The sequence below is a fragment of the Macaca fascicularis genome, chromosome 17 (assembly GCF_037993035.2).
Source record: "Macaca fascicularis isolate 582-1 chromosome 17, T2T-MFA8v1.1".
NCBI classification, from domain to species: domain Eukaryota; kingdom Metazoa; phylum Chordata; class Mammalia; order Primates; family Cercopithecidae; genus Macaca; species Macaca fascicularis.
The window spans coordinates 86031716-86057158 of record NC_088391.1 but is presented as its reverse complement, the minus strand read 5'-3'; the positions used below and the strand labels follow the sequence as shown (position 1 = coordinate 86057158).

Here is a 25443-nt window from a genome sequence, read left to right as displayed (position 1 = left end):
TGCTCTTGCACAGGCTGGAGTGCAGTGGCGCTATCACAGCTTACTGCAGCCTCAAACTCCTGGGCTCAAGCAAGCCTCTTGCCTTGGCTCCCCAAGGCGCTGGCAAGAGTCGTTGATTGCACTTGGCCAGATGCACCCTTTTAAGTCTACCATTTAAATAAAATGTCTCTTATATGACTTTACCTTTAAGTTCTGGGAGGAGTTCCTAGCTTCAGAGGAATTAAATAAGGCTAGGCCGTGGCTAGGCCAGAACTTCCCTCCACTTCTGGTTACCTGTGATATCCGTATTATCTCTGCCTGGGATCTGTTTCCTGTCCTGTCTGTTCTGCCATGCTGCTTCTCTGCTCTCCTTGCCTGCTCTCCAACCCGCCTGGGGTCTGTGTCCCCTCCATGTCCTTCCATCCCTTGTTCCCTTCTCTGTCAGGTCCTCTCCTCATCCCCAACCCCAACCCAGCACCTGGGGTCTGCTATCTCCTCTCCTGCTCTCTTCCTTTTCTGAAATGTTGGGTTTCTTTGCTTTCTATAATGCTTTCATGCTGTCATGTTGGCTTCTGTAAGTTGCTGTACCCAAACTCGGTCTGTAACTGCATTCAAATGCCCTTTGAAGGAGCACAAGCAAATAAATCAGCTCAACAGCAGTGCAAAGACAGTGGCAAGGATGACATGGCAGATGCTTCATGACAACAAATATTCCCAAATTGGAAAACACTTGCCAGAAAGACTGAATGCAATAATCAAGCGTTGCAACTAGAGCCTTGAAATTTGAAAACAGACCACTTAATATTTGTAGTGGAAGGGCTTGTTTTATTTGTTCACTCAGTATATATGCTAAGCATTGGTCCAGGCCCTAGGGAAAGTGCACGGGACAAAACAGACAACAGTCCCCTGTGCAAAGATTGCCAGTGCTCCCATTTAATGCGTGTAAGTAGAAAGGAGCCAAGACTCGTCTCCAACTGCCGACCTCAGGTGATCCGCCTGCCTTGGCCTCCCAAAGTGCCAGGGTTACAGGCGTGAGCCACTGCATTGGCCGAGGTTTCCCATTTTTAAAAAAGAGTTGGAAAATGGCTGGATTTATGGCATGTTGTTAGCATGTCGTTTGAGCACTCCCTAGGCACTTTGTTATATCCTGTGTGAAAAGTGTATATAATTAAGTCTACTAAACAGATGACCCTAGAAGAACATGGGGATTAGGTATGCTGCACCCCTCCTTCCCTGCAAACATGGTCAAAAATCTGAGTATAACTTTCAGTTCCCCAGAAACTTAACCACCAATAACCTGCTATTGACTGGAGGCCATGCAACTTGATCAACACATATTTTGTATGTTATATGTATTATGTACTGTTTTCTGACAATAAAGTAAGCTAGAGAAAAGCAAATTTTATTAAGAAAATCATGAGGAAGAAAAAAAATAAAATACTGTTTATTAAGTGGAAGTGGATCATCATAAAGGTCTTTCTCCTCATCTTCACACTGAGTCCACTGAGGAAGAGGAGGGGTTGGTCTTGCTGTCTCAGGGGTGGCAGAGGTGGAAATAAATTTACATACAAGTAGATTCCCTCAGTTCAAACTCATGTTGTTCAAGGGTCAACAGTATTGAAAACTAGTATCAAAAACTAGTTAAGATACTAAATAGGTGAAGCTAGGATATATTCTGACAACACATCCAGACTAGGAGAAATCAGGAAGTAAGCTGAAATAGTCTCTTATCCAACAAAGCTTCTGAAAACTGACCCTGGAAACACGAACATTGCTATGTCTTTGCTGATAGTATATTGAATCTTATGTCAGGCCCAGTTTTAACTACTGATTTGTAGGGTTTCCTCCACCTTCACCACTGAAAGTAAGAATGGAGGTAGAAAAGGCAGGTTTTGTTGACCGAAAACTGAATAATACAAAACCACAGTACTTGGGAGCATAGGGGTACATGCAAGTAACCTGGCAGCTTCTAAGATCATTGCCACATTGAAAAAGTCAGAATAATGATCCTCAAAGTGTTAGTTCTGGGTTATCAAGAAAAGATGTCTTTTTTTTTTTTTTTTTTTTTTCCTCTGAGTTGGAGTCTCATGTCGCCCAGGCTGGAGTGCAGTGCCATGATCTCTGCTCACTGCAACCTCCACCTCCCGGATTCAAGCGATTCTCCTGCCTCATCCTCCTGAGTAGCTGGGATTATAAGCATGCACTACCACACCAAGCTAATTTTTGTATTTTTAGTAGAGACAGGTTTTCTCCATGTTGGCCAGGCTGGTCTCACACTCCTGACCTCAAGTGATCCACTTGCCTCCACCTTCCAAAGTGCTGGGATTATAGGTGTAAGCCATGGTGCCCGGCCAAGAAAAGATATCTTTATGCTGTGTGTCTTTTGTTTAAGAAGTGAGAAGTCTCTAATCCACATGAAAAAGGTTTGGCCAAAACAACTTAAATTTTTTTAAATAAGGTCTTTGATAATTAAAAGGATAGTTAGCAATTTGGAAATTTCAGTTTACAAAATTCATCATTTCTCCATCTAATTTTAGACACTCATTCTCTCGTTGGACATGTGGTATTGTTCTTGTCAAAGCTTTTGGGTTGCTGGGAGCAGAATCTACTCAACTTACTGTGGATGAGAAGGGGTTGATGGGAAGGAAGCAGGGCACCGGGGTGCTGAAGCAAGGCTGACCTTCCTGCAAGCTGCAGATGGGAGCCATTGTCACAGAGCTCATGGATGGGCCCAAGTCCGTTTTCCCTTTGCCTCTCATCTTTCCTTTGGATTGTGCTTCTGCTTCATATTTTCATTTCTTTCACAGACTCATAGTCATTGAGAGTAGAAACCTGAATTATTGGCAGCTAGTCCTGGGACTACAGGCACGTGCTACCATGCCCGGCTAAGTTTAGCATTTTTGGTAGAGTTGGGGTTGGCTTCTGTAGCTGGGGAGGGTTCCTGAGAAAAGCAGCACGGTTATCCACAGCCGGTCCAGTATAGATAAAGGCACTCGTATTAGTGGCAGGTTCCTGAGAGCTACATTTGTCAGCAAGAGTTCCATGGAGGAGAAAGGGCTAAGGCTGAGATCCTGGTAGGTGGAGGCAAGCAGGGACCGAGGAGCTTAATGACAGGTGGATGGAAGAGAGAGAAGGCCCCGTGATGGGAACAAGGACGCATGGCCAGGAGGAATGGAGGGGAGGTTAGGAAGAGACCTCTCTTCTACCTCTTCTCTCCTCACTGTTTCTAAAAACTTAATAGCTTTGATTTGACAGATGAATAAATAAGGGTGTAAATGAAATTATTTTAAATGAAAAATAAAGACATGCTGGTAATTATGTAAAATAAAGATAAGTCAAAAATGACTTATAAGTTTTCATGCTGTATATTTAGGCATAGGTCTAAGGTAGGGTTTGAGAAGTTAGGCATGGGTTGTTGTGGGTCAATTTCAAAGGATTCTGTTTAGTTTATTTAGATGAGCTTAAGATGTTTTGTAGGATAACTGAGTGTCTGAGTAAGCCCTGGGCTGGGAGATTAGGAGTACAGATAAGATGTGGGATATATAAGCAAACAGGAAATCCTTGAAATGAAAGTGAGCAAAGTTCGAGAAGAGAATCAGAAAAAGGAAAAAATGGTCAACAGCTTTATCCTTAGAAAAAAATAAGATGAAGCAAAGGATATTGAAGGAAGTTGTCCTGAAGAGTGGGGTTTCTCATTCCTCTTCTCTCTGCTGTGTGGAAATCCCAGAATGGCTTGGCAGAGAGTACCCATCCCATTACAAAATATTGCATCACCTTGAGCAAGACTGGCTTTTGTCTTCGCATCTCTAACATGAGGAGTTTGGTCTACAAAGTGCTGTGAACATTTCTGTTGCCTGCAGAAACCTTTCTTCAGAGGCGATCTCTATGTGAAGGTCCCAAAGAATGTAAGGCCCTGTGTTTGAGAGGGGAAAGGCAGCGAAGCGGGGAGATGAGGTGTCTGGGGTTGGGTGTGCTTGGCCTCCTCTTCATCCTCTGTCTCCTTCTTTAAGATTCTTCAAGGCAGAGTCTCAGAATCTTCATAAGACAAGGTTTGAGGCTGGGCTCTGTGACTCATGCCTGTATTCCCATCACTTTGGGAGGCCGAGGTGAGCAGATTGCTTGAGCCTCAAGAGTTTGAGACCAGCCTGGGAAACATGGCAAAACCTCATCTGTACAAAACAAATTAAAAATTAGCCAGGCATGGTGGTGCAGCAGAGGTCCCAGCTACTTGGGAGGCTGAGGCAGGAGGATCACTTGAGCCCAGGGAGGTTGAGACTGTAGTGAGCCTTGATTGTGCCACTACAGAGAGAGACCATTTCTCAAACAGACAGACAAGCAAACAAAAAACATAAAGCTTGAATGTTATTAGCCCTGGGGATCCTTCACACCCATTTAAACTCTATAATCCTACAATAATAATGCAAAGAACACCTCACCCATGTGAGCTACTCTAGAATTTAGAGGATCTCTTCATAATCACCATCTCTTTGATCCTCGTGATCTTTGGCCCTGTGAAGTAGTCCAGGCAAATGTCATCAGCTCCATTTTATAGGTCAGGAATTTGAGTGTCAATATAAGTTGGGTGAGTTGCCCTGTATTGTTGAGTCCTGTTGCTGCTGAGCCTCCGAGGAGGACAAGGACCTCATGTCTTATCCCTGCCTCGTTTTTTCTTTCATGCCTTTTGTGAGCCTCTGCCATGTTGATGGCCTGTTCTGATGAGATGTACCGCAATACTGGACTTCTAGAGCTCCTGTTTGGTTCTCATTTTGGTCTAAGCTGAGTGATACAGGATGTCCAGGCTGGCCCAGCTCCTCACATGGCTTCCTTTCCTCCCAGACCACAGTGTCATGGATGCTGTCATCCTTTTCAGCCCAGCAGCTGTTTCCAGGCTCCACCCAACAGCCTGTACTCTGGACCAGTCTGTGCCCTGCCATGTGGCACCACATTGTACCGGGAGTGCATACATCAATTCTCTCAACACCATTTCATAGACTCTGCTCTTTGGGACAGACTGCTTGGATTTACGTTCTACTTCTCACATCTCAAGATGGTGGTTTCCCCATCTTACCTTTGCACACTCCACCTACCATCAACGATGGGTACCTGAGAGTCCACCCTCTCTTTGAGCTTCTGGCTTCCAATTCTCTGCAGGAATATCAAAGGCCAATTCTTTTTTTTCCCCTTAAGACAGTCTCGCTCTGTCGCCCAGGCTGGAGTACAGTGGAGTCATCTTAGCTCACTGCAACCTCCGCCTCCCAAGCTCAAGCAATTCTCTGCCTCATCCTCCCAAGTAGCTGGCATTACAGGTGCCCACCACCATGCCCAGCTAAGTTTTTTGTATTTTTAGTAGAGATAGGATTTCAGCATCTTGGCCAGGCTGGTCTTGAACTGCTGACCTTGTGATCCACCTGCCTCAGCCTCCCAAAGTGCTGGGATTACAGGCATGAGCCACCGCGCCTGACTCAAAGGCCAATTCTTATCAAAAGTATTAGCTTTCAGAACCGTCAGTGAAGCTGTAAGTGTGGATACCTATAAAGAAGTTTACAATATTGAAGAGTTCACTAAACACATCTACTTTTACCTTCAAGGTCAGAGGTGGCATGGCCTGATGAGGTCTTTTTTGCTGATACCTAAGACTGTTTTTGTGGTACAGAATGGGCTCACCAGGAAGGAATGAGTGGCACACTCTATATCATGGGTGAACCTCAAAAACTTGAGATACGGGAAGGAAGCCAGACACAAGAGATCACATATTGTGTGATTCCTTTTCCGTGAAAGATACTGAAAAAGCAAAGGGCAGAGAGTAGTTGCTTGAGGCTGGAGTGGGCATAGAGAGGTACTGTGAGTGGCACGAGGGAGCTTATTGGGGGCATAAAAATGTCTTGAAACTTATTTTTGGTGATGACTGCATCACTCAGTAAAGTTACTAAAATTCATTGAATTGGATACCTGAAATGGGTGAGTTTTATGAGATGTAAAATATGCATCATTGCAAATATACCTCAATATTTTCATATTTAAATATACTTTTTTGTTACAAAAAAGAATGGGGCTCACGGTAGACATGGGAACTTACAAGTTTTAACTTGTAGTTTGGTTATAAGGGAACTGAGAAGTCTTAGTTATGGGAGAGGTACTAGAATTCCGAAGGTGACTTTAACTTCAGATTAGATTCTAGAATCAGTTTGTAAAATAGAGTCATTTATTAATTTGTATTTTGACAAAAAGTTCATTAACACCTTTCATAATATTCTATCTTGTGGAAAAAAGTTAGGAGGAACCTGACTGTGTATGTGGTATTATGACTTCAAAAGAGCTTGGTCTCTGTCTCTCTCGGAGGAAAGTTTTAATGTGCTCATAACTTATTATAGACCCTTTTCAGACATTTTGATTGTTTCCTACTTCTGATTTGCCAAATACCACATTGACCATCTTTGATGCACTTATTAATGCCTTGAGATACCTCTTAGAAATTGAATTTTGGGGTCCATGGGGATGCACTCTCAATAGTTGTTTATTGTCCAGCTCCCAAAAATCTACCTGTGCCATCATGCAGGATTGGAGTGGTGTAGATTTACATTAAATGTGAGTCCAAAATGTGATCTGGCTGCAGGAATTTACATGATTGTGGGCTTAGTCACGGGATATATCCTGACCCTGCGATATGCAGATAATACCTGGGGTATTGGTTTTTATCCTGGGTACCAGGCATTCAGAGAGGCTGGCTGCCTGACTGTGTGCTAAGGCAATGGTCAAGATGGGACCCTGTGTGTTACCAGAGATAATTGAGGGTACGCAAGGGATAGGTGCCTGTGAGAAGTCTGGAAAACCTGTGATTAACTTTCTTCAAGTAATTGAAGAGCTGCCCTGTCAAGAGAAATTCCGTTCACTTTGTATGATTGTAAGGGCAGAATCAGCAGCAATGGTTGGAAGTTCCCGGAAGGCAAGCTTTGGTGTAATGTAAGCAAGCCTTGTCTAACAGAACAGTCCGAAAATAGATTGGGTCCCCTCAGGAAACAGTGACTCCTCTTCCCTCGACATCCCTGGAGATGCTCCAGCAGGGACCACATGTCATTTGGATGAAGAGGTGTGGCATGTGCATGCAGGGAATTTATCATAAGTGTTTGATTTGGAGACCTCTGGGGAAATGACTATGAGGCTGTGAACTTGACATCACAGCTCTGATGATGACAGTCTACTGCGAAGCCAGATGAAAATATTCTGGCTGGGTGCTGTGGCTCACACCTGTCATCCCAGCACTTTGGGAGGCTGAGGTGGGTGAATCACCTGAGGTTAGGAGCTTGAGACCAGCCTGGCCAACATGGTGAAACCCTGTCTCTATTAAAAATACAGAAATTAGCTGGGCGTGGTGACATGTGCCTGGAATCCCAGCTACTCTGGAGGCTGAGGCAGGAAAATCGCTTGAACCTGGGAGGTGGAGGTTTCAGTGAGCTGAGATCTCCTCCAGCCTGGGCAACAGAGTGAGACTCTGTCTCAAAAAAAAGTTTAAAACAAGAAAATATTCTTTTTGCAAACACCAGTCTTTGAATTGTATCTTAGAACAAGAAAGTTAACTATTGAACCTTCTAATCTTATACTTGCTACACTCAGATCATTGTTGATAAGCGTTTCTATTTCAGCTGATCTTTGACATTCAGTTCAGTTGTTGGCGTAGCTGTGTGAGGAGGTGGGCTTTCTCGGTTGTTTTTGTTTTCCTTGTATCTTATGCTGTTTTCCAACCATGGGTCTCTCAGATTTTAGCATTCTCTCAAATGGTCAAGATAAAGAGTTGGTTTTCACATACTCATCATTTATGTAGGCTTTTTATCTTTTTTTCCTTCTTCTTTTCTTTTTTGTAGAGATAAGGTCTCGCTATGTTGCTCAGGCTGGTCTTGAACTCCTGGGCTCAAGCAGTCCTCCCACCTCTGCCTTCAGAAGTGCTGGGATTATAGATGTGAGCCCCATCCCTGGCCTATCTTTTTTTTTTTTTTTTTAATTTGAATATTGCTTTCAACTTATTAAAAGCTGAACTGTACTTGCAATGTTTCTGAGTATTGCCTATGTTATAACATTGTTAACTTTTCCATTTAAGAAATAATTCATGTTTTAATTATGTCTTTAATTTTTTAGCTTATACTTTCCTTGTTCTGGTATTGATACATTGAGATGAGAAAAAATAACAAGAAAGATGACAAACAAAATCCATAAGAATCTGTAAGAAAAATGCTCGTCTAACTTTAATGTTTCTTAAGTACAGCTGATAAAATAATGGCCTGACCTCTCACCCTGCATAGCATGATCTGGCAGACCGCAGAAGGGCCCCCGGGAGCGGGTTGGAAATGCAGTCTCCAGCTCCTCCCCAGGGCCACTGCATCAGGACCTGCATTTGAAAAGTTGAGCTTCCTCCCCGGTGGCATGCTGCAGAACCTATGGGTCATAGTCATCGTCGCACCTTTTTGGTTTTGGTTTTTTAGCAGCCATGAAAAAGTACCTGGCATTGTGCCTGGGTTTTTGTTTTTTGTTTTTTGTTTTCTTTTTTCTACAGGTATGAGCCCATTTAATCCCTAGGACAACCCTCTAAAAGAAGTGTTATTAGAGGCTCAGAAAAGTTGTCACTGGGCTTGCCAAAGGTGTCACTGAATGATGCTTTCTGGAGTCTGCGTGTCCGAAGCCTGAGACAGGAAAATTGAGGTGCAGCTCCAGCTTGCACACCCTTTGCTTCCCGTGGCCAGCGGGATGCCTTGGGAGAACTGCAGAGGCTGCATTAGCCCCGGCAGCGGGAGGCAGCTCCGTCCCCAGCCTCTGACCATTCACGGTCCACTTGTGGCCTGGTATAAAGGCACCAGGACGAAGTCAATCCTGACAAACCCTAGGAGGCCGCACATCTCATCCATAAGCAGGGCTTCCGGAAGCATTGATTAGAAAAGAAGTTCAGAGACCCAGACACACACACTTCTCAAGGGTCACCTACATCCACATAGGCTATGTGTGTATAGCTTCCTTTTTTTTTTTTTTTTTTTTTTTGAAGGAAATCATTTGAAAGAATAGATACTTGTTAGAAACCAGGTTTGATCTGTTTCTGATGCTTTTATGACATACTGTTTTCTTGGATTCTGTGTGACGGGAAATAAAGTCGATGCTGAGCAGTGATCTTCAATCATTAAATAATATTTCTGTTTTCCTGCATAATTTCCTCTTGTGTTCTTAAATAAGAATAAACCTGTTCTTGTCATACTGTTTGCACATCTGAAAATGACAACCTGTTTGCCAGTAGTAAACTCACAGCTTGGAAAATGTTAGGATCCCAAGTTTCCCCAAAAATGTGAGGTACTATCAACCAGGCTGGGGAAAAAAAAAATACAGAGGTTATCATTATATTTATATAAAAACATGCCACTTAGCAAAAGAAATGCTGATAAAGCAAAATTAGTGAAATAATTAGGATCAATTTATGTACATTCATCTACCTACTTTGCACTTGGATTGAAGTCCTAGATTGGATCTTTAAAGAAGGGAACATTCTAGAACCCACCATCCCCTCCTGTTACTGTCACAAGATTTTTTTCCTTCATTCTTTTAAAATCAGGGCCACATTTCAATTCCCTGCCCACTGCCATTTGATGATATTTTTGTTTCTCTTTAGGTATCATCGTATTTTCTTTTTCTTTACCACTGACATCGGTTTATTTCATATGAATGCGTAATATATTAAATACATATGCATTTAAAGTATTGTTTTGATTTGTTTGCGAATTGTTTCTCTTAAAGGGTCTATCTGGGGAAATGAGTAATTTTTCATATCCTGTTCTTGCAGGAAGAATTTTAAATCGTTTCTCCAAAGACATTGGACACTTGGATGATTTACTGCCACTGACGGTTTTAGATTTCATCCAGGTAACGTTGAGAGTAACATCAGGATCTCAAATGGAAAACGGAAGTTCCTATTTTTTCAAGCCCTTTTCATGGGGGCTGGGGGTGGGACTCTCGGCCTGGCTGTGTGTAATGTTAACTTAATAAAAGGCCATGTTTGTAAAAGAAAGGTGCGGTTATAATTCAGAGGCTAAGTTGGCGTGAGTAATACCTTGTGTGTGGGAGTGGCTATACAGTCTTGTCGGGGTTAGTTTGAAGCAGCTTCATGCTTGGTAAGTGGCTCTGTCTGCCTCTAGGTATCTGGCATGGATTGTGCTTTACTGTGAACACATTTCATAATATAGAAACAATCACCTCTCACGGAAAGATAGCCTAGATTAACTAAATTATGCATTGTATTACCACAAAGGCAAATACTTAGGCACTTTTTTTTTTTTGGATAGAACCAGGTGTGGTTACTTACAAAGAAAAGATTAGTAATAATAAGGTGAAAATAATACTTTATTAACAAGGACAATAGAGAGCAGTTATTGCGGATACAAAGCCTTTAAAGGCAAGGATATCTAAGCCAATTTGAGTACAGGATCAAAGTCAACTCAGAAAATGTCTTTTTTGTTTTCACACGTTGATTGCTCTAAGTCTTAAGCTGTCTTTAAAAAGGAAAAACCAACAATCCTACAGAAATACCTTCTGTAAAGCGTTTCTTTTATTTGTGAACTTGAGGCTCTAAAGAATAATGCTGGGTCATCTCCTCTCTCATCTCCTTATTCAGTACTCTTGCTCATGTGGTTTGGTTTTACTTTATTTTTTCCTGTTGTTTAATTTTGTCTGCTTGTCAGTGGTTCAAGCTGGGGCACTTTTTTTTTTTTTTTTCCCAAGTGTTTATTTTGGAAATGCATCTATTAAAAGCTATACATATTCCAAAATCTCAGCTGCTGTTGTGGCTAACACTTTATGAAATTTGAACCTCTTTGAGTTTTTCTAAGTGCCAACTTACAGTAGTTCTAATCATTAGGTGAATTTAAGGCCATTAAGTAGAAATACTACAGTTGGGGTCTGCAATTTTGGCTTGATCCTGTGGTCCCCCTACCCCTGCTTTTTTCTCAATGCTCAAATGCTTTAGATCTCCTCTGGAGCCACTGTTGTAAAAGGAATCAAAATTACTTAATTTGGAAAATTAGCTTTGTAAGAAAAGCCAGTCACAGGCTTGAAATGCTTATAGGAATTCCTGTTTGTCACACAGCAAGGCAGCAAAGGAGCATGTGACTGCAAACAGCATAGCCCGTGGGCGAAGGCATCCACTGTTTACTGAGGCGAAGTAAGCTGAGACTCACAGGTGGATTATTTTTACTGCAAACAAGGACCTCTGATTTTTTTTCTTCTTTTGCAAACATTTTTAAAATGTGCCCTCCTGGGTTTAGCTATATTATTTATCCCTCAGACGCCGTCACTAGAACAGTTGCCCGGTTTTCACAGAATGCAGATGATTGTCTGTACACGTTTTGACAGGGATTGTTAATTACTTCGAGAAGATTTTGTGAAAGGTTCTGTTTCTTTGCAACTGCAAGCTAGGCAGAGGTTGAGTTTCCGAAGCTGGCTGGCCCACTATGTGCTTAGCAGAGTGAGCGGTCATAATTAGAATCCCTCGTGTGCTTTGTCTCACATATGGAGGCAGAGGAATGGATGCTACTTGATGTCAATGTAAAACATTTCTTAGCAGCATGAGGAGGGAAAATTCTAGTCTCGTTGTACTTCTATTTAACCAGAGAGACAAGGGCATTTTTTATTATCCACTCACATAACCTTGGTAAACTTAACATTGTGGAATCCTACTGGCCCCAATTAGCTGATTTCTTGAATCTACAGCAGAGGTTAAATCCTAATGTTATTGTCTCCAAGAAAGGAGTTTTATCTAAAGGATAACTCAGTTATCAATTATGATAAAGATCTATTGTCACTTTTTTTGTTTGCAGGTGTCTTTAATAAGGCCTCCCATAATCCCTTCAGGAAGAAATATTTTCTCCTTTTAAAAATAGTATTAGCTAAATATAAAAGCTCTGGTCCCTGCCATTGTTGTTGATTCTTTGAGGGACATTTCCCAACATTCATTGTTTAAATGGTTGTCAGGAGGAATCAAGTGAAACGTGGTAAACAATGCCGTAACTGGTTCATCTTACTTTGTGTGCCGAGCCTTTCTGCTGGGGATTTGCATTCGATGAGTGGGCTTTTGACTGAGGTATCGCCAGGATCATTTTGAAGTATCTGGGCCTGTTGCTATATTAGGAAGTGAAAATTTTTTATTAAAGCCACACACCCAAAAAAATGCATTTAACCTGCCCTCAAATAAAGGCCAACAAAAATCTAAATGTAATTTGTTTTCTTTTTTAAGTTGCCTAGGCCTCTGTAAGGATGAAAGCAGCCTAGTGGTGTTCTGGGACTCTTAATGGAATCATGTAAACTTAAAATAAACACTATTATGGTAAGCACATAGAATGAAAACTAATTTTCCAAATCAAATACATTATATTCAATTCATTTTCCCCAATCAACCAAATGTTTAAAACCTGTTAGTTATAACAGCAATCTTCTGGAAATTAATTAGAAGCCTATTAGCTCTGCTAGCTGAGCCGAATGAAGGGGGTTGCTCAGTACATTTCTAAGTAGTCTCCTGAATTAAAGCAAAGCAAGGTCAAAATGACAGTTAGCTTTGTTCACCTCATGGCTTTGCTTGAAGTCGTTGATCTTTTTGGGGGGAAGGAGGGGGGTGTTTTGTTTTGCAAAGGAAATTTTGTCTACTTTGACTCAGTTCTGTGATAAATTTTTAAAATTAATTTCTAGTACCAGTCGGGTGAGCCATACAGGGAGCATGATCTTATCTGTGTGAATAGTAGCCTTCTCCATTGCATGGGCATCTGAAATGGAGTTGACTTTTAGGCCTCTTGTCTACCGCATCAATTCTTCTACAGGGTTTATTTAGCCCCTTTCAAAATTCGGATAGTAGGAAATTTCCTGGATGACTTTGTGTTTAATGTCATTAGCAAAACGTGCTTCGAACGTCAGGGCCCTGGGTTTTGATGGCTCTCATCAGGTTCAGTGGGTGATAATCACAGTGACTAGCAGTTCCTCCTACGCCCAGAGAAACTCACAGAAAGTGGGCCCTTAACCCAGCAGCTGAGATTGACCGAAAAATTGAGTTTAAAAAAACTGGGAATTTCTTTGTCAAGATGTTACCCTTGGTGTTATCTAGCTGACTGATCGACAGGGGAACTACGTATCTTCAGTACCAACTACGGATGGTATCCTTGAGCCAGAAAGAACTTTGGCAGGATGTATAGTAACAAACAGAATGAAGATTAAAATCCACAGAAAAGTTAGGTATCTTCATGAAGAGGTAGTTGAAACTTTGCACTTACCAGAAGGTTCAGGCTAAGATTGCTGAGTTGTTATTCTTACTAAAGCTGAGATTTAAAATCAAATAGCTATAGAAATAAATAATGTAGTTGCATTTATCCATGTGACTTTTTTTTTTGAGATGGTCTCACTCTGTTACCCAGGCTGGAGTGCAATGGTATGATCTCAGCTCACTGCAACCTTCGCCCCCACACCAGGTTCAAACGATTCTCATGCCTCAGCCTCTGAGTAGCTGTGATTACAGATGACCACCACCACTCTAAGCTCATTTTGTATTTTTAGTAGAGACAGGGTTTTGCCATGTTGCTCAGGCTGGTCTCGAACTCCTAACCTCAGGTGATCCACCCACCTCGGCCTCCCAAAGTGATGGGATTACAGGCGTGAGCCACTGCACCCGGCCTCATGTGACCTTTTTAATCCAGAGCATTCATGTTTGATTACGTTTTCTGTATGATGGTGATCGTTTTATTGGTTTTATAAGTAGGAGTCTGGAACTGTAGACCATTGGGTCCGAACTGAACTGTTTCCAATTGAGTTTGCCAAAGACTGGAGGGGTAGATCTGAGAGGAGAACCCTCTGCTTGTGGCTCGATGTCTAGAATGTAGGCTCTGTAGAAGCAAGTCTGAAACCATGCACAGATTTTATTACCCCCCTGATGAAATTGCTAAGCTAAGGAAATTCTGGTTTACATGTGATCAGATTTGCTGGCCAGATAGAGGCAATGAACCTAACTTTGATTTTTGGACTTCAATAAAATATTTGTATTTGCGAGTTTTCATTTGTTTTTATATAGTTAGCTGTTGGCATTCATTGCCAATGGGGAACAGTGACACCAGTAATTTAAAAGTGGGTGTCATTTGCTGTCCTGTAGTAAGGGAAGAAACCCAGAGGGGTAGTGGGTACTGTGTCACTTTGGAACTCAGATTGGCTCAGGTGTGCAACAGTAGTGAATAAAGAAGGGTGAGATTTTTGATGAGGCCTTTTGAAAGGTAAGCCAGAATTAAGGGAAGTTTTTGAATATATCATAAGATATAAATATATCACTGGAAATAAGTAACCTATAGAATACAAATGAACAGTCTGCAAGTTACCTCAGGGTTGCCATCGGCTAATCAGATAATTTAGCCAAGGCTGGCAGTGCATATCTGGCTTATAAAGGGTTGTTCAAACATGTTTTTCTTGTTTGCTTTTTCAAAAATTGTAACAGCTTTGAACATCTACAATATTTCTAAAGCCAAGTCATTTCTGAACATAGAATGGCTCTTCACAGGTTAAAACTGAATATCTTGTTTTCATAAAGAATTGAAATACAAATAGCATAAAGATCTTCATCTAGAACTCACATTCTTTGAATAGGAATTTGGCATTCAAACAGAATATGTTTGCATAAATCAACAAACAAAAACAGAGGTGATAGTCAACATTCACATTTTAAAGTGCTTGATTACTTCCTTTTTTTTCCGGTTTTTTTTTTTTTTCTTTTTTTTTCTTTTGAGACAGGGTCTTGCTCTGTCGCCCAGGCTGGAGTGCAGTGGCGCAATCTCAGCTTGCTGCAGCCTCCACCTCCCGGGTTTAAGCAATTCCCATGCCTCAGCTTCCCGAGTAGCTGGGACTACAGGTGTGTACTGCCATGGCCAGCTAAGTTTTGTATTTTTAGTAGAGACGGGGTTTCACCATTTTGCCCAGGCTGGTCTCTAACTTCTGACCTCAAGTGATCCTCCTGCCTCAGCCTCCCAAAGTGCTGGGATTACAGGTGTGAGCCACCACGCCCAGCCAGAAGTGCTTGATTACTTCCTAATATCAGCACCAATGCCAGTATCATGAATCTCTTCTTCCATTTTCTTAAAATAATAATTGGATTAATAGATACCCTATCTGTAATAATTGTATTAGTAATATCTTACTAGCATTTTAATTAGAAATTTAATATTAATGATTTGGAATCAGTAGTTTTCAACAATTTTAATAGTACAAATTTATTTATAGTATTTAATGGGCAGATATGGTGTTTTGTGACTATATTTACAACTAGATGTATTTGGGAATATCTCAGAGTTTCTCCCAAAAGGAAAACATTTCTATTACAAATATGTGACTTGTGAAAAGAATTTGTAATTCTATTCAATATATCTTTTTTTTTTTTTTTTTTTTTTTTGGAGACAGTCTTGCTCTATCACCCAGGCTGGAGTGCAGTGGTGCAATCTTGACTCACTGTAACCTCCGCCTCCTGGGTTCAAGCAATTCTCTTGCCTCAGCCTCCCGAGTAGCTGAGATGACAGGCATCCACCACCACGCCTAGCTAATTTTTATATTTTTGGTAGAGATAGGGTTTCACCATGTTGGCCAGGCTGGTCTCGAACTCCTAACCTCAAGTGATCTGCCTGTCTCGGCCTCCAAAAGTGCTGGGATTACAGGTGTGAGCCACTGCGCCTGACCAATATGTCTCATTCTTACTACATGTCTTCCTTTTTATTTTCTTCCCACCAGCTTTTTATTGAGCTCCTCCTGTATGCTGGGTATGCAGAGGTGGAAAAGATAGCGCCTTTATCTTCATCCACCTGAGAAGTATTTATTGAGTGTCTCGGTGTACTAGGCCCCATGCTGGGCTTGGAGATAGGGGACTAAGTGAAATTGAATTCCCTTCTTCTCTGAGTTTACTCTATTGGGAGGGACAGATAGAAAGCAGTTACCATGCCATGTGATAAGACTTACAATAGAAGGGATGCTGTAGGAGAGAATGGTTAAGGTCTCAGCACAAGACAAATTTCCAATTCTAGCTCTTTCCACTTTAAGTTCAATTATGGCTTCCTCCAAGACTGGCCATGCAATACCTAATGCTACAGTGGGGCCTCGAACCCTCTTCTCACAGTGCAGCCATATGTTAGAATAAATATCTGAATAGACTTGTTTTGCTTTGCCTCCCTTTGATTTGTGGCTGCAAAGGACATACAGAGAGCAAAATTCAAATTTTCTGATCCTTAAATCTAATCTCTCTTTAAATTTTGGAGAGAAACTATGTGCATGCTAGACTGTTGGCACCCGTGTGTGTGTGTGTATGTTTGCACACCTGTGGCTCACCCTCAAATGTACCCTCCTAATTCTTCATCCTTTAAGGACCAGAGAAAGTCTCTCTTTCCCATTAGTGACGCTTTTCTTTACCACTGCATTCTGTAACAAAATAATCTCTAGGTCCTATGAAAAAGAAGAGATCATATAACACCAGGCTGAGCACTGCTCTGAGCATATTTCACTTGCCCCATCTCATTTAAACCTCACTCATAGTCAGTGAACCAATCAGTATTTCTTGGACACCTCCTGTGTGCCAAGTACTTTTCCACGATCTAGATCATGGAGCAGTGAACCAGATATCAGCTTCCAGGAATTGGCATTCTAGTGCAGGAGGTCGATAGTAAACAGACCAATAAACATAAATAATCTAAGTTAGTATAGTTCTGGTGTGTTCAGCAAAGTAAAGTGTTTGCTAATGACTGGAGCAGCAGGGTCAAGGAGGAGGTGACGTTGAGTTTGAAAAATAAGGAAACAGCCATGCAAAGAAGATACAGGTGCAGGTTGAGGGAGGGGCACATTGTATGGAGGAGGAACAGGTTCCAGGTCTCCAGAAGGGAACAAAGTGGCATTTCCACAGGAAGAGAGATGCCAAGCATGAGCAGGGTACCTGTAGTCCCAGTTACTTGGGAGGCTGAGGCAGGAGAATCACTTGAACTCGGGTTGCAGTGAGCCAAAATCGCACCACTGCACTGCAGCCTAGGCAACACACTGTCTCAAAAAAAATAGAAAATAGGTTTAACGGGCTCACAGTTCCACATGGCTGGGGAGGCCTCACATAGTGGAAGGCAAAGGAGGAGCAAAGGCATGTCTTAAACGGTGGCAGGCAAGAGAACATGTTCAAGGGAACTGCTCTTTATAAAACCATCAGATCTCATGAGACTTATTCACTGTCATGAGAATACCATGGGAAAAACCCAACCCCATGATTCAGTTACCTCCCACTGGGTCCCTCCCACAACATATAGGGATTATGGGAACCACAGTTCAAGATGAGATTTGGGTGGGGACACAGCCAAACCATATCTATCACTAGGTCTCTTATAATAGATTGTTTTGTCATCTAGTGCCCACCCATCTCCCTCTAGAAAGTTATATGATGCCATTTAATATGAGCCTATGATATTTTAGATATAAACCTTTCAGAAATTGTGGTACTAGCCTTTTTTTCTTATGCCCTGTGTTTTTAGAATTAAAGGTAGACAAACTTAGTTTCCTTTCCCCAAAATTCTTTTAGACATTTTGAGTGGTCTGTTAGATTCCCAACTGTGGAGACTACTCATTTAAAGAACTTTCTTCCTGGTTTTGTGATAAACCTGGTCTCAAACCCAGGTACCAGAGAAATTGTGACTGTTTTTTAGATATGAGCATCGGGAAGCTCAGGAGAGAGAGGACACTAGATTCTCTTTTCTTTCTTTCTTTTTTTTGAGACAGGGTCTCGCTCTGTCGCCCAGGCTGGAGTGCAGGGGTGTGATCTCTGCTCGCTGCAACCTTCACCTCCCAGGTTCAAGCAATTCTCCCATCTCAGCCTCCTCCGCAGTAGCTGGGACAACAGGTGTGTGCTACCACGCCTGGCTAATTTTATTTTTTGTAGGTATTTGGTAGATACGGGGTTTCACCATGTTGGCCAGGCTGGTCTCGAACTCCTGACCTCAGGTGATCCACCCACCTCAGCCTCCCAAGGTGCTGGGATGACAGGATTGAGTCACCACGCCCAGCCTATGTCTTCACCTACAGTATTTTGATGCACCTTTGTTCAGGTTGTGACATATATAGCTCTGTGGTAATACTGTGCAAACAAGGAAGAAGAATTAACTGTGGCAAAAGCAAATGTACATTTCTCCAGTTAGTGTTAAAAAATAACTTTGCATTAAAACGTTGTAACAACTGGTGGTTCTACATTGTACTAATATTATTCATTGGAAGTACATTCTTTATAGAAAGTTACATAAGTATACTAAAGAGTTAAATTTAAATACTATAAATATATATACTACACAGCATAAATATTTTATTTTTGTGAAATAAAAACACCTTGTGGTTTAATTAAATGGAATGTTTCTACCGCAATTTATACTTTGAATACTTTAGTTTTTTTTGTTTTTTTTTGTTTTTGGAGAGGAGTTTCACTCCTTGTTGCTCAGGCTGGAGTGCAATGGTGCCATCTCGGCTCACTGCAGCTTCTGTCCCCTGTTACAAGGCCGAGGCGGGTGGATCACTTGAGGTCAGGAGTTTGAGACCAGCCTGGCCAACATGTGGAAACCCCATCTCTACTAAAAATACAAAAGACTTTGCCAGAGATGGTGTCTCATGGCTGTAGTCCTAGCAACTTGGGAGGCCGACCTGGGAAGAACTCTTGAACCCAGGAGTTTGAGACCAGCCTGAGCATTATGGTGAGACCCCGTCTCTACAAAAAATAAAACAATTAGCTAGGTGTAGTGGTGTGTGCGTGTAGCCCCAGATACTCTGGAGTCTGAGTCAGGAAGATCCCTTGAGCCCAGAAGTTCGAGGTTGCAGTGAGCCACAATTGTGCCACTGCACTCCAGCCAGAGCAACAGAGCCAGACCCAGACTCAAAAGAATGAAAAAATAGTAATAAAAATTTTCAAGTGTAGTGTAGGATGGAATGGAAGAGCCTTGGAATCATCCTTCTTAAGTTTGACTCCCAGCTCCACCACTTACTTTCTCTTTCCTCACAAAGCCACATGCTACATCTCTGTAAAATGGAGAAAATTCTACCTATTCCATGAGGGTTATTGTGAGGTCACAATATTGACCTCACAATATTGAAATGAAGTCATTTCAATAACATTCTTAGCATAACATCTAAGCTCTCTAAATAAAAGGTAGTTACGTTTAAAATACCACGTATATTTTTAAGTAGCAGAAATAGCCTGACAATGACATTATGCTGCATTAAGGTAATTGTCAGGCAGTTACCAGATCCATCAGTATCAGGACATGAGTTTGTATTCCAGATATTAGGTTTATTATCCCTGAAGGCTTTAATGGCTGTTTTCTCTTTTGGAATCACAGTATCAAAATCAGTTGTTTTCAGAATAAACCAGTGAGCACTAAATCTCTCATAATAATGTAATTTTCATAATATTCCTGAAACTTCCTTGGCCCTTGATAACATTGAGTATGGAGTCTTGAGTTATCTAGACTTCTGCTAGCTAAAATCTTTGCCTCTAGGAAGTCTTCCTACTACAAAAAACAAATGAAAAATGAAGGTAGGATGCAGAGATTGGATTCAGGCATTTTAATTTTTTTCTGTTTAAATTTGGGAGTGCTCTGAGTATGCACACAGCTGCCCTCAGCAAACTACTGTAATTTATTGAGGTACACTGAATTGCAAAACCTTTCTTCCCTACACATCCCTCATCTAAAAAAAAAAAAAAATCAGCAGCTTGACTGAGCTTAAATAACTGACTTTTCATATCCTTTCATGCAACACAAAGGACTAATCCTGGGGCTACTTGAGCCACCAATGCAGGCAGCAGTGGAGACCACCACTGAATGTGCCAGTCCCTCCTCCCACAAACAAAACACGTTGACTGCAGCTTTATGGAGTGAAATGCCCAAGAAAAAGAAAATGTGAAGGAGGTGTCCTCAGTCATTTCTTCCCTCGGGGGGTAGGATGGCAGGATGAGGGGAGGGAGAAAAAGCTGCTGCATCTGGATGTGAAGAACAAAGCCATCCTAAGACTTGAGTATAATAGGTTGGGTCACTCGCTTTTATAGAAGCAAAAGAGTGGAACTGCCTTGACTTGTCTCAGTGCCACTGACCCTTGCATTTCATTGTGTAGAGATGTCAGGGAAAGTGTGTAGAAAGCACACTGAACAATGACTTTGTCATTTTGAGATTTCTGAGGTTTGTTCACCCCTTCCCCCAACTCCTACCCTCAAATCCCCATTGGACAAAAGAGATCGTTAGTTAGGTCGCCTTGCCCTCATTTGAAAGATCTCTGTTTTACTGACTCTTTTAAAAGTAAACTCATCCATTTTAACTGAATCACAGCGTTTTCATGCTTTCAAAGTCAACAAAAGAGTTTTAGTCAGTGCATTTATAAGGATGGACTAGTCTGTGAAAATGCCAGCCCTAGAGGTAATGATTCATGCCAACTGCCACATTAAAGTGGATTTCCTTGTTAATAGACAGGGCAGTTGATGACATGAGTTACTGGAAATATTTGCCAACCCTTGAACCCTGGATTTCGGAGATCAGGATGATAGGATCCACACAGGCCTACTCTAGCAATTCCTTTACCTTTTCTTTTTTGATGAAAGATGCAATGGTTGGGTTTTTTCCAGTGTGATAGCACATGTAGAAAGCAGTACTGTCACCATTAGCGTGCTGACAGTTAATCACTGGGGACCCTCCCAGGCTTTCAGGCTGGCAACCAGTGTTCCAGTTTTTCCTAGCATGTGTGCTCCAATGATAATGTGTTTGTAGTTTAACAAGAAGCTAATTAAGACCTAAAGAAAAAAATTAAGAATCTCAGTTTTATCAAGTCTGGTGGTATTCAGCAGAGCGTAGAACTTTCCATTCTGGCATATTGGATGATGTCCATTGCAAAACAATAGTGGCCATTCGTGGTGCTTTCTCTTCTTGTCATCTCGCCTCCTTAGTAATGATAAAATGGACACTTATTACCCGGGAGAGGAAAATGGCTAAATGTTTACTTAATTGAGGACCTTTAAATTCTCTCTATGCTATTCGTGATTGATTGCATTCATTTTGTCTGTATGCCTACTGAGTTTTCTTGATAAGAGGAACAAAAAAAGGTTTGGACTGGAGAACTTGCCTCAGTTTTATTAAAATCTTGCAGTCACTGTTTTATATATGGATCTATCACTTCCATCTGATGTGGGGCATGGGTAAGTGTAATCTCTTCTACTTGTGAGTTTCGTGACTCACTTGTTTTCTTTCAGCCCTTTCCCTGGGTTCATTGACTTAGTGTTCTCTGTCATTTGCTTTGAGTCATGAAGCTGATAGTGCCGCTTGAGCATCTCAGCAAAGGGCCAGCCCACTATGGGACATGTGTCAAACATGGATCAGGAGCCATTTTTGTTCCAGGGCACACAGACTAGTTACCATTAGTTCTCACATTTGCCCTCTTCCCCACCCTCAGTGCACCTGAGGAGATCATCTCTTAGCGTTATGGTTGTGTATTGATACACTGCCCAACCTCTGCCTGAACATGGCCAAAAGGATGGGAGTGGAATTCTAGTGTCATATTGTTTTTTACCCTATCAATATTTTTCTTGAGGTATAGTTTATATACAATAAAATAAACAGGTTTTTTTAGGTTGAATTTTACTAATGGTGTACATTCTGGTCTCCATCCTCTAAAACAAGCTGTAGAGCATTTCCATCTCCTCAGGAAGTCTCCTTTGCCCCTCTGTAGTCAATTTTCACCTCTTCCAGATTTCTGTCAACATCAATTCGTTTTCCTGTTCTTGAACTACATATAAATGGAACCAATAATTTTTCTGTGACTGGATTCTTTTGTTCACCATGTTTTTGAGTTCTATATATGTTTCAGTGGTTCATTTCTTTGTTTTCTTTTTTTTCTGAGTGATATTTCATTGTATGATGACATCAACATTTATTTATCTACTCTTTGATTAATGGATATTTGAGTTGTTGCCAGTTTTTAGCAATGAATGTTCTTATAGAAGTGTTTATGGGTACGCTATGTATGTTTTCATTCATCTTGGATAAAATTCATAGGAGTGGAATTGCTGGGTTTATAAAGTTCACTTTAAAAACCAAAAATCAAACTATGACAAGGATTTTTGTAATGGTTCTACTATTTTACACACGCAGCAGCAATATGTGAGCATTCTAGTTGCTCCACGTCCTTGCCAACATTTAGTATGATCAGTCTTTTTGTTTTTATTCTTTTTAGTAGGGTATAGATGAACCATTTGCATTGCCTTGATGATTAATATTGAGCTTTTTTCATACAGGCTAATTGACCATTCATGTGTCTTATTTTCTGAAATACTGGTTCAGATCTCCTGCCAACTTTTTAAAACATTATTTTTAAAAATCTTGTTTTTTTTTAGGAGTTTTTAATATACATAAGTGTATTTATATATGTTTAATACTAGGCATTTCTGAATATTTCCTGTTTTTCTAAGTGCGATTTTTAATACATTTGCTTATTTTGTCTTCAATGGAGAACTTTTTGCATGAAACTGTTCATAATCTCACATTTGTCCATTTAATGTCTTTATAATCTATAGTGAAATTTCTTCTTTTATTCCTGACACTGATAATTTGTTTCTGTCAATCATTTTAGCTTGGAGTTTATCAATTTTGATTTTTTTTCAGTGAATTCATGTTTGATTTTGTAATTTTCTCTGTAGTTGGTAGATTTTCTATTTCATTAATTTCTTGTATTTTTTTAAGTTACACTGATTTAATGTATCTTTTTCTCTAGCTTTTTAAGATTGAACATTAATCTGTTGGTTTTCATTTGTTTCATAATATATGCATTTAAAATTATACTTTCTCTTGATTTTGATATGTTGTGTTTTCATTATCTTCAGTTCAGAGTATTTATGAGTTGGCTCTTTTTTTTTTTTTTTCTTTTTTTTTCTTTTTTGAGACAGTATCTCACTCTGTTGCCCAGGCTGGAGTGCAGTGGTGCAATCTCGGCTCACTGCCACCTCCACCTCCCGGATTCAAGCATTTCTTGTGCCTCAGCCTCCCGAGTAGCTGGGATTACAGGTGCACGTCACCACGCCCAACTAGTTTGTGTATTTTTAGTAGAGATGGGGTTTCACCATTTTGCCCAGGCTGGTCTTGAACTCCTGGCCTCAAGTGAGCCTCCCACCTCAGCCTCTAAAAGTGCTGGGATTACAGACGCAAGACACTGTACCCGGCTCATGAGTTGACTTTCTGATGTAGTATTTTAGTAATGAGTTATTATGGAGTATATAACTTCATTTCTAAAGATTTAGGGATTAAAAAAAAACCTTACTGATTTCTAATTAACTTGGTTGTAAGTCGATAACATGTTCTGTAATATTTCTAACCTTTGAAATGTATTGAGACTTCTTTGATGGCCCAACATTTACTTTACTTTGGTAAAGGTCCCCTGTGTGCTTGGGAAAAAAAAAAAAAATGTATATTCTGTAGCTGTGGAGTATAGAGTTCTAAAAATGACAGGTCAAGTTGGCTTATAATATCTGAATCTTCAGTATCTTTACTGAATTTTTGTCCACTGTTCTATCATTTACTAAGAAGAGGGTGTTTTTGTATGGTCTCTCTCTCTCTGTGTATTTACAGTCTTTGTTGTAAGCAGCATCTAATTGGGTCTGGCTTTTTAAATGCTCAGCTGACATTCTTTGTCATTTTATGTGGAGTTTTATTCGTGTACATTTAATGTAATTATAGATATGGTTGGTTTTAAGTCTATCATCTTGATATTTGTCTTCTATTAGTTTCATATGTTCTTTTCCTTCTTTTGAGTGAACAGAATATATTTTCTTATCTCATTTTATCTTTTCTATCACATTTTTAGCTCTACCTCTTCATGTTATTGTTTTTAGTGGTTGTTCTAGAGTTTACCTATGCATTTAATTTTATTGCAATCTATTTTCAAATAATTTCCTACCAAATTTGCAAAGAATAGAATAATCTTACTATTATATAATTTATTTCTCCTATTCTTTGGGCTTATGTTGTCATATTGTTTACTTCTGCATATGCTATAAACTTCATGATATACTGTGTCCGTTTTGCTTTAAGTAACCAATGGTCTTTTAAAGAAATTTATACATATGTATGCATGTATGTACATACATATTATAGAAAATTGTGTTTTATATTTATTCACATATTTGTCCTTTCCAGTGCTCTTTATTTCTTTCTGAAGTCTGGGCTTCCATCTGGTATCATTTTCCTTAAGCCTGAAGAACTTCTTTTCAGGATGGTCTGCTGGAAACCTTCTCCTAGCTTTTGCCCATCTGAACATGTCTTTATTTCAACTTCATTTTTAATGATCTTTTCAACAGATGGAAGATTCTAGATTGACTTTTTTTTTTTTTTGCCTTTTCTTGGCATTGTACATATATCACATCGTTGTCTTTTCCCTTCATTGTTTCTGATGAGCAACCATCATTATTATATAAGCTTGTTGCACTATACACTATGTCTCTTTTCATGGCTGCTTTTTAAAACAATTTCCTCTTTGTCTTTGAGTTTTAGCTGTTGGACTAGATGTGTCTAGTATCCTTCTTGGGGTTAATGAGCTTCTTCAATATATGGGTTGGTATTTTTATTTAATTTTGGAAATTTATGAGTCTTTATGTTTTGATACACTTGTCTTTTCTTTCTCTTTTAACTCCTTAACTTCTGGGACTGAAAATGATAGTATGTTAGACTGTTTGGTGTAGCTCCAAGATCTGGGGTGTTGCATTCCGGTCTTTTAGTCTTTTTTATTTTTGTCTTTCATTTGGATAATTTGTATCGCTCTGTCTTTAGGGTCATTGATTCTTTCTCTTATCCCAGTCTGCTGCCAGCCCATTGAATGTTTTTTTTTTCATTCATAGAGATGGGATCTCGCTATGTTGTCCCAGCTGGTCTCAAACTCCTAGTCTTAAGCAATCCTCCTCCCTCCTCAAGCAAACCTCAGTGCTGGGATTATAGACATGAGCCACTGTACCTGGCCAAATGTGGTTTTTTTGATATTCAATTTTTTGTTTATAGAATTTCCATTTGGTTTGCTCTTATAGTTTTCATCTTTTTTATGTTTATTGACCAGTTGAATATCATTTGGATAAGCACCTATTTAAGTGTCTTAACAATTGTTCTATTGAGTACTCTGGGTTTTTGTTTTGTTTTTCTTACTTATTTGTAGAATTGTTTATATATTCTGAATTGAAGATACCTTCTTCTGTACTAGTGCTTATCTTTTCAGTCCTGTAATACTGTGTTTTCATAAACATACTTATCAATCTTTTCCTTTATGGTTATTGATTTTTGTGTTCTGTTTAAAAAAATCTGTATTTCAGTGTCTTATTTATTTATTAGTTTTCCATACGTTACTGGGGTACAGGTGGTATTTGGTTACATGACTAAACTGTTGAGTGGTGATTTGTGA

The 25443-nt window shown here is 40.2% G+C and overlaps 1 protein-coding gene across 11 annotated transcripts in view; it reads left to right on the top strand.

Annotated features, from left to right (window-relative positions):
• The window catches only part of ABCC4 (ATP binding cassette subfamily C member 4 (PEL blood group)), a 291853-nt gene that overhangs the window by 185616 nt on the left and 80794 nt on the right, over positions 1–25443 (top strand). For 9 of the 11 annotated variants that reach the window (XM_074021271.1, XM_074021270.1, XM_005586099.5 and 6 more), the window contains one exon: positions 9794–9873. The exons of 1 other annotated variant lie outside the window; for it this stretch is intronic. In XM_074021271.1, the coding sequence (XP_073877372.1) occupies positions 9794–9873 (80 nt within the window). Of the gene's footprint in view, positions 1–9793; positions 9874–12238; positions 12329–25443 lie in introns of those variants that run through there. One more of the 11 variants, XM_065533397.2, reaches the window with a different exon arrangement.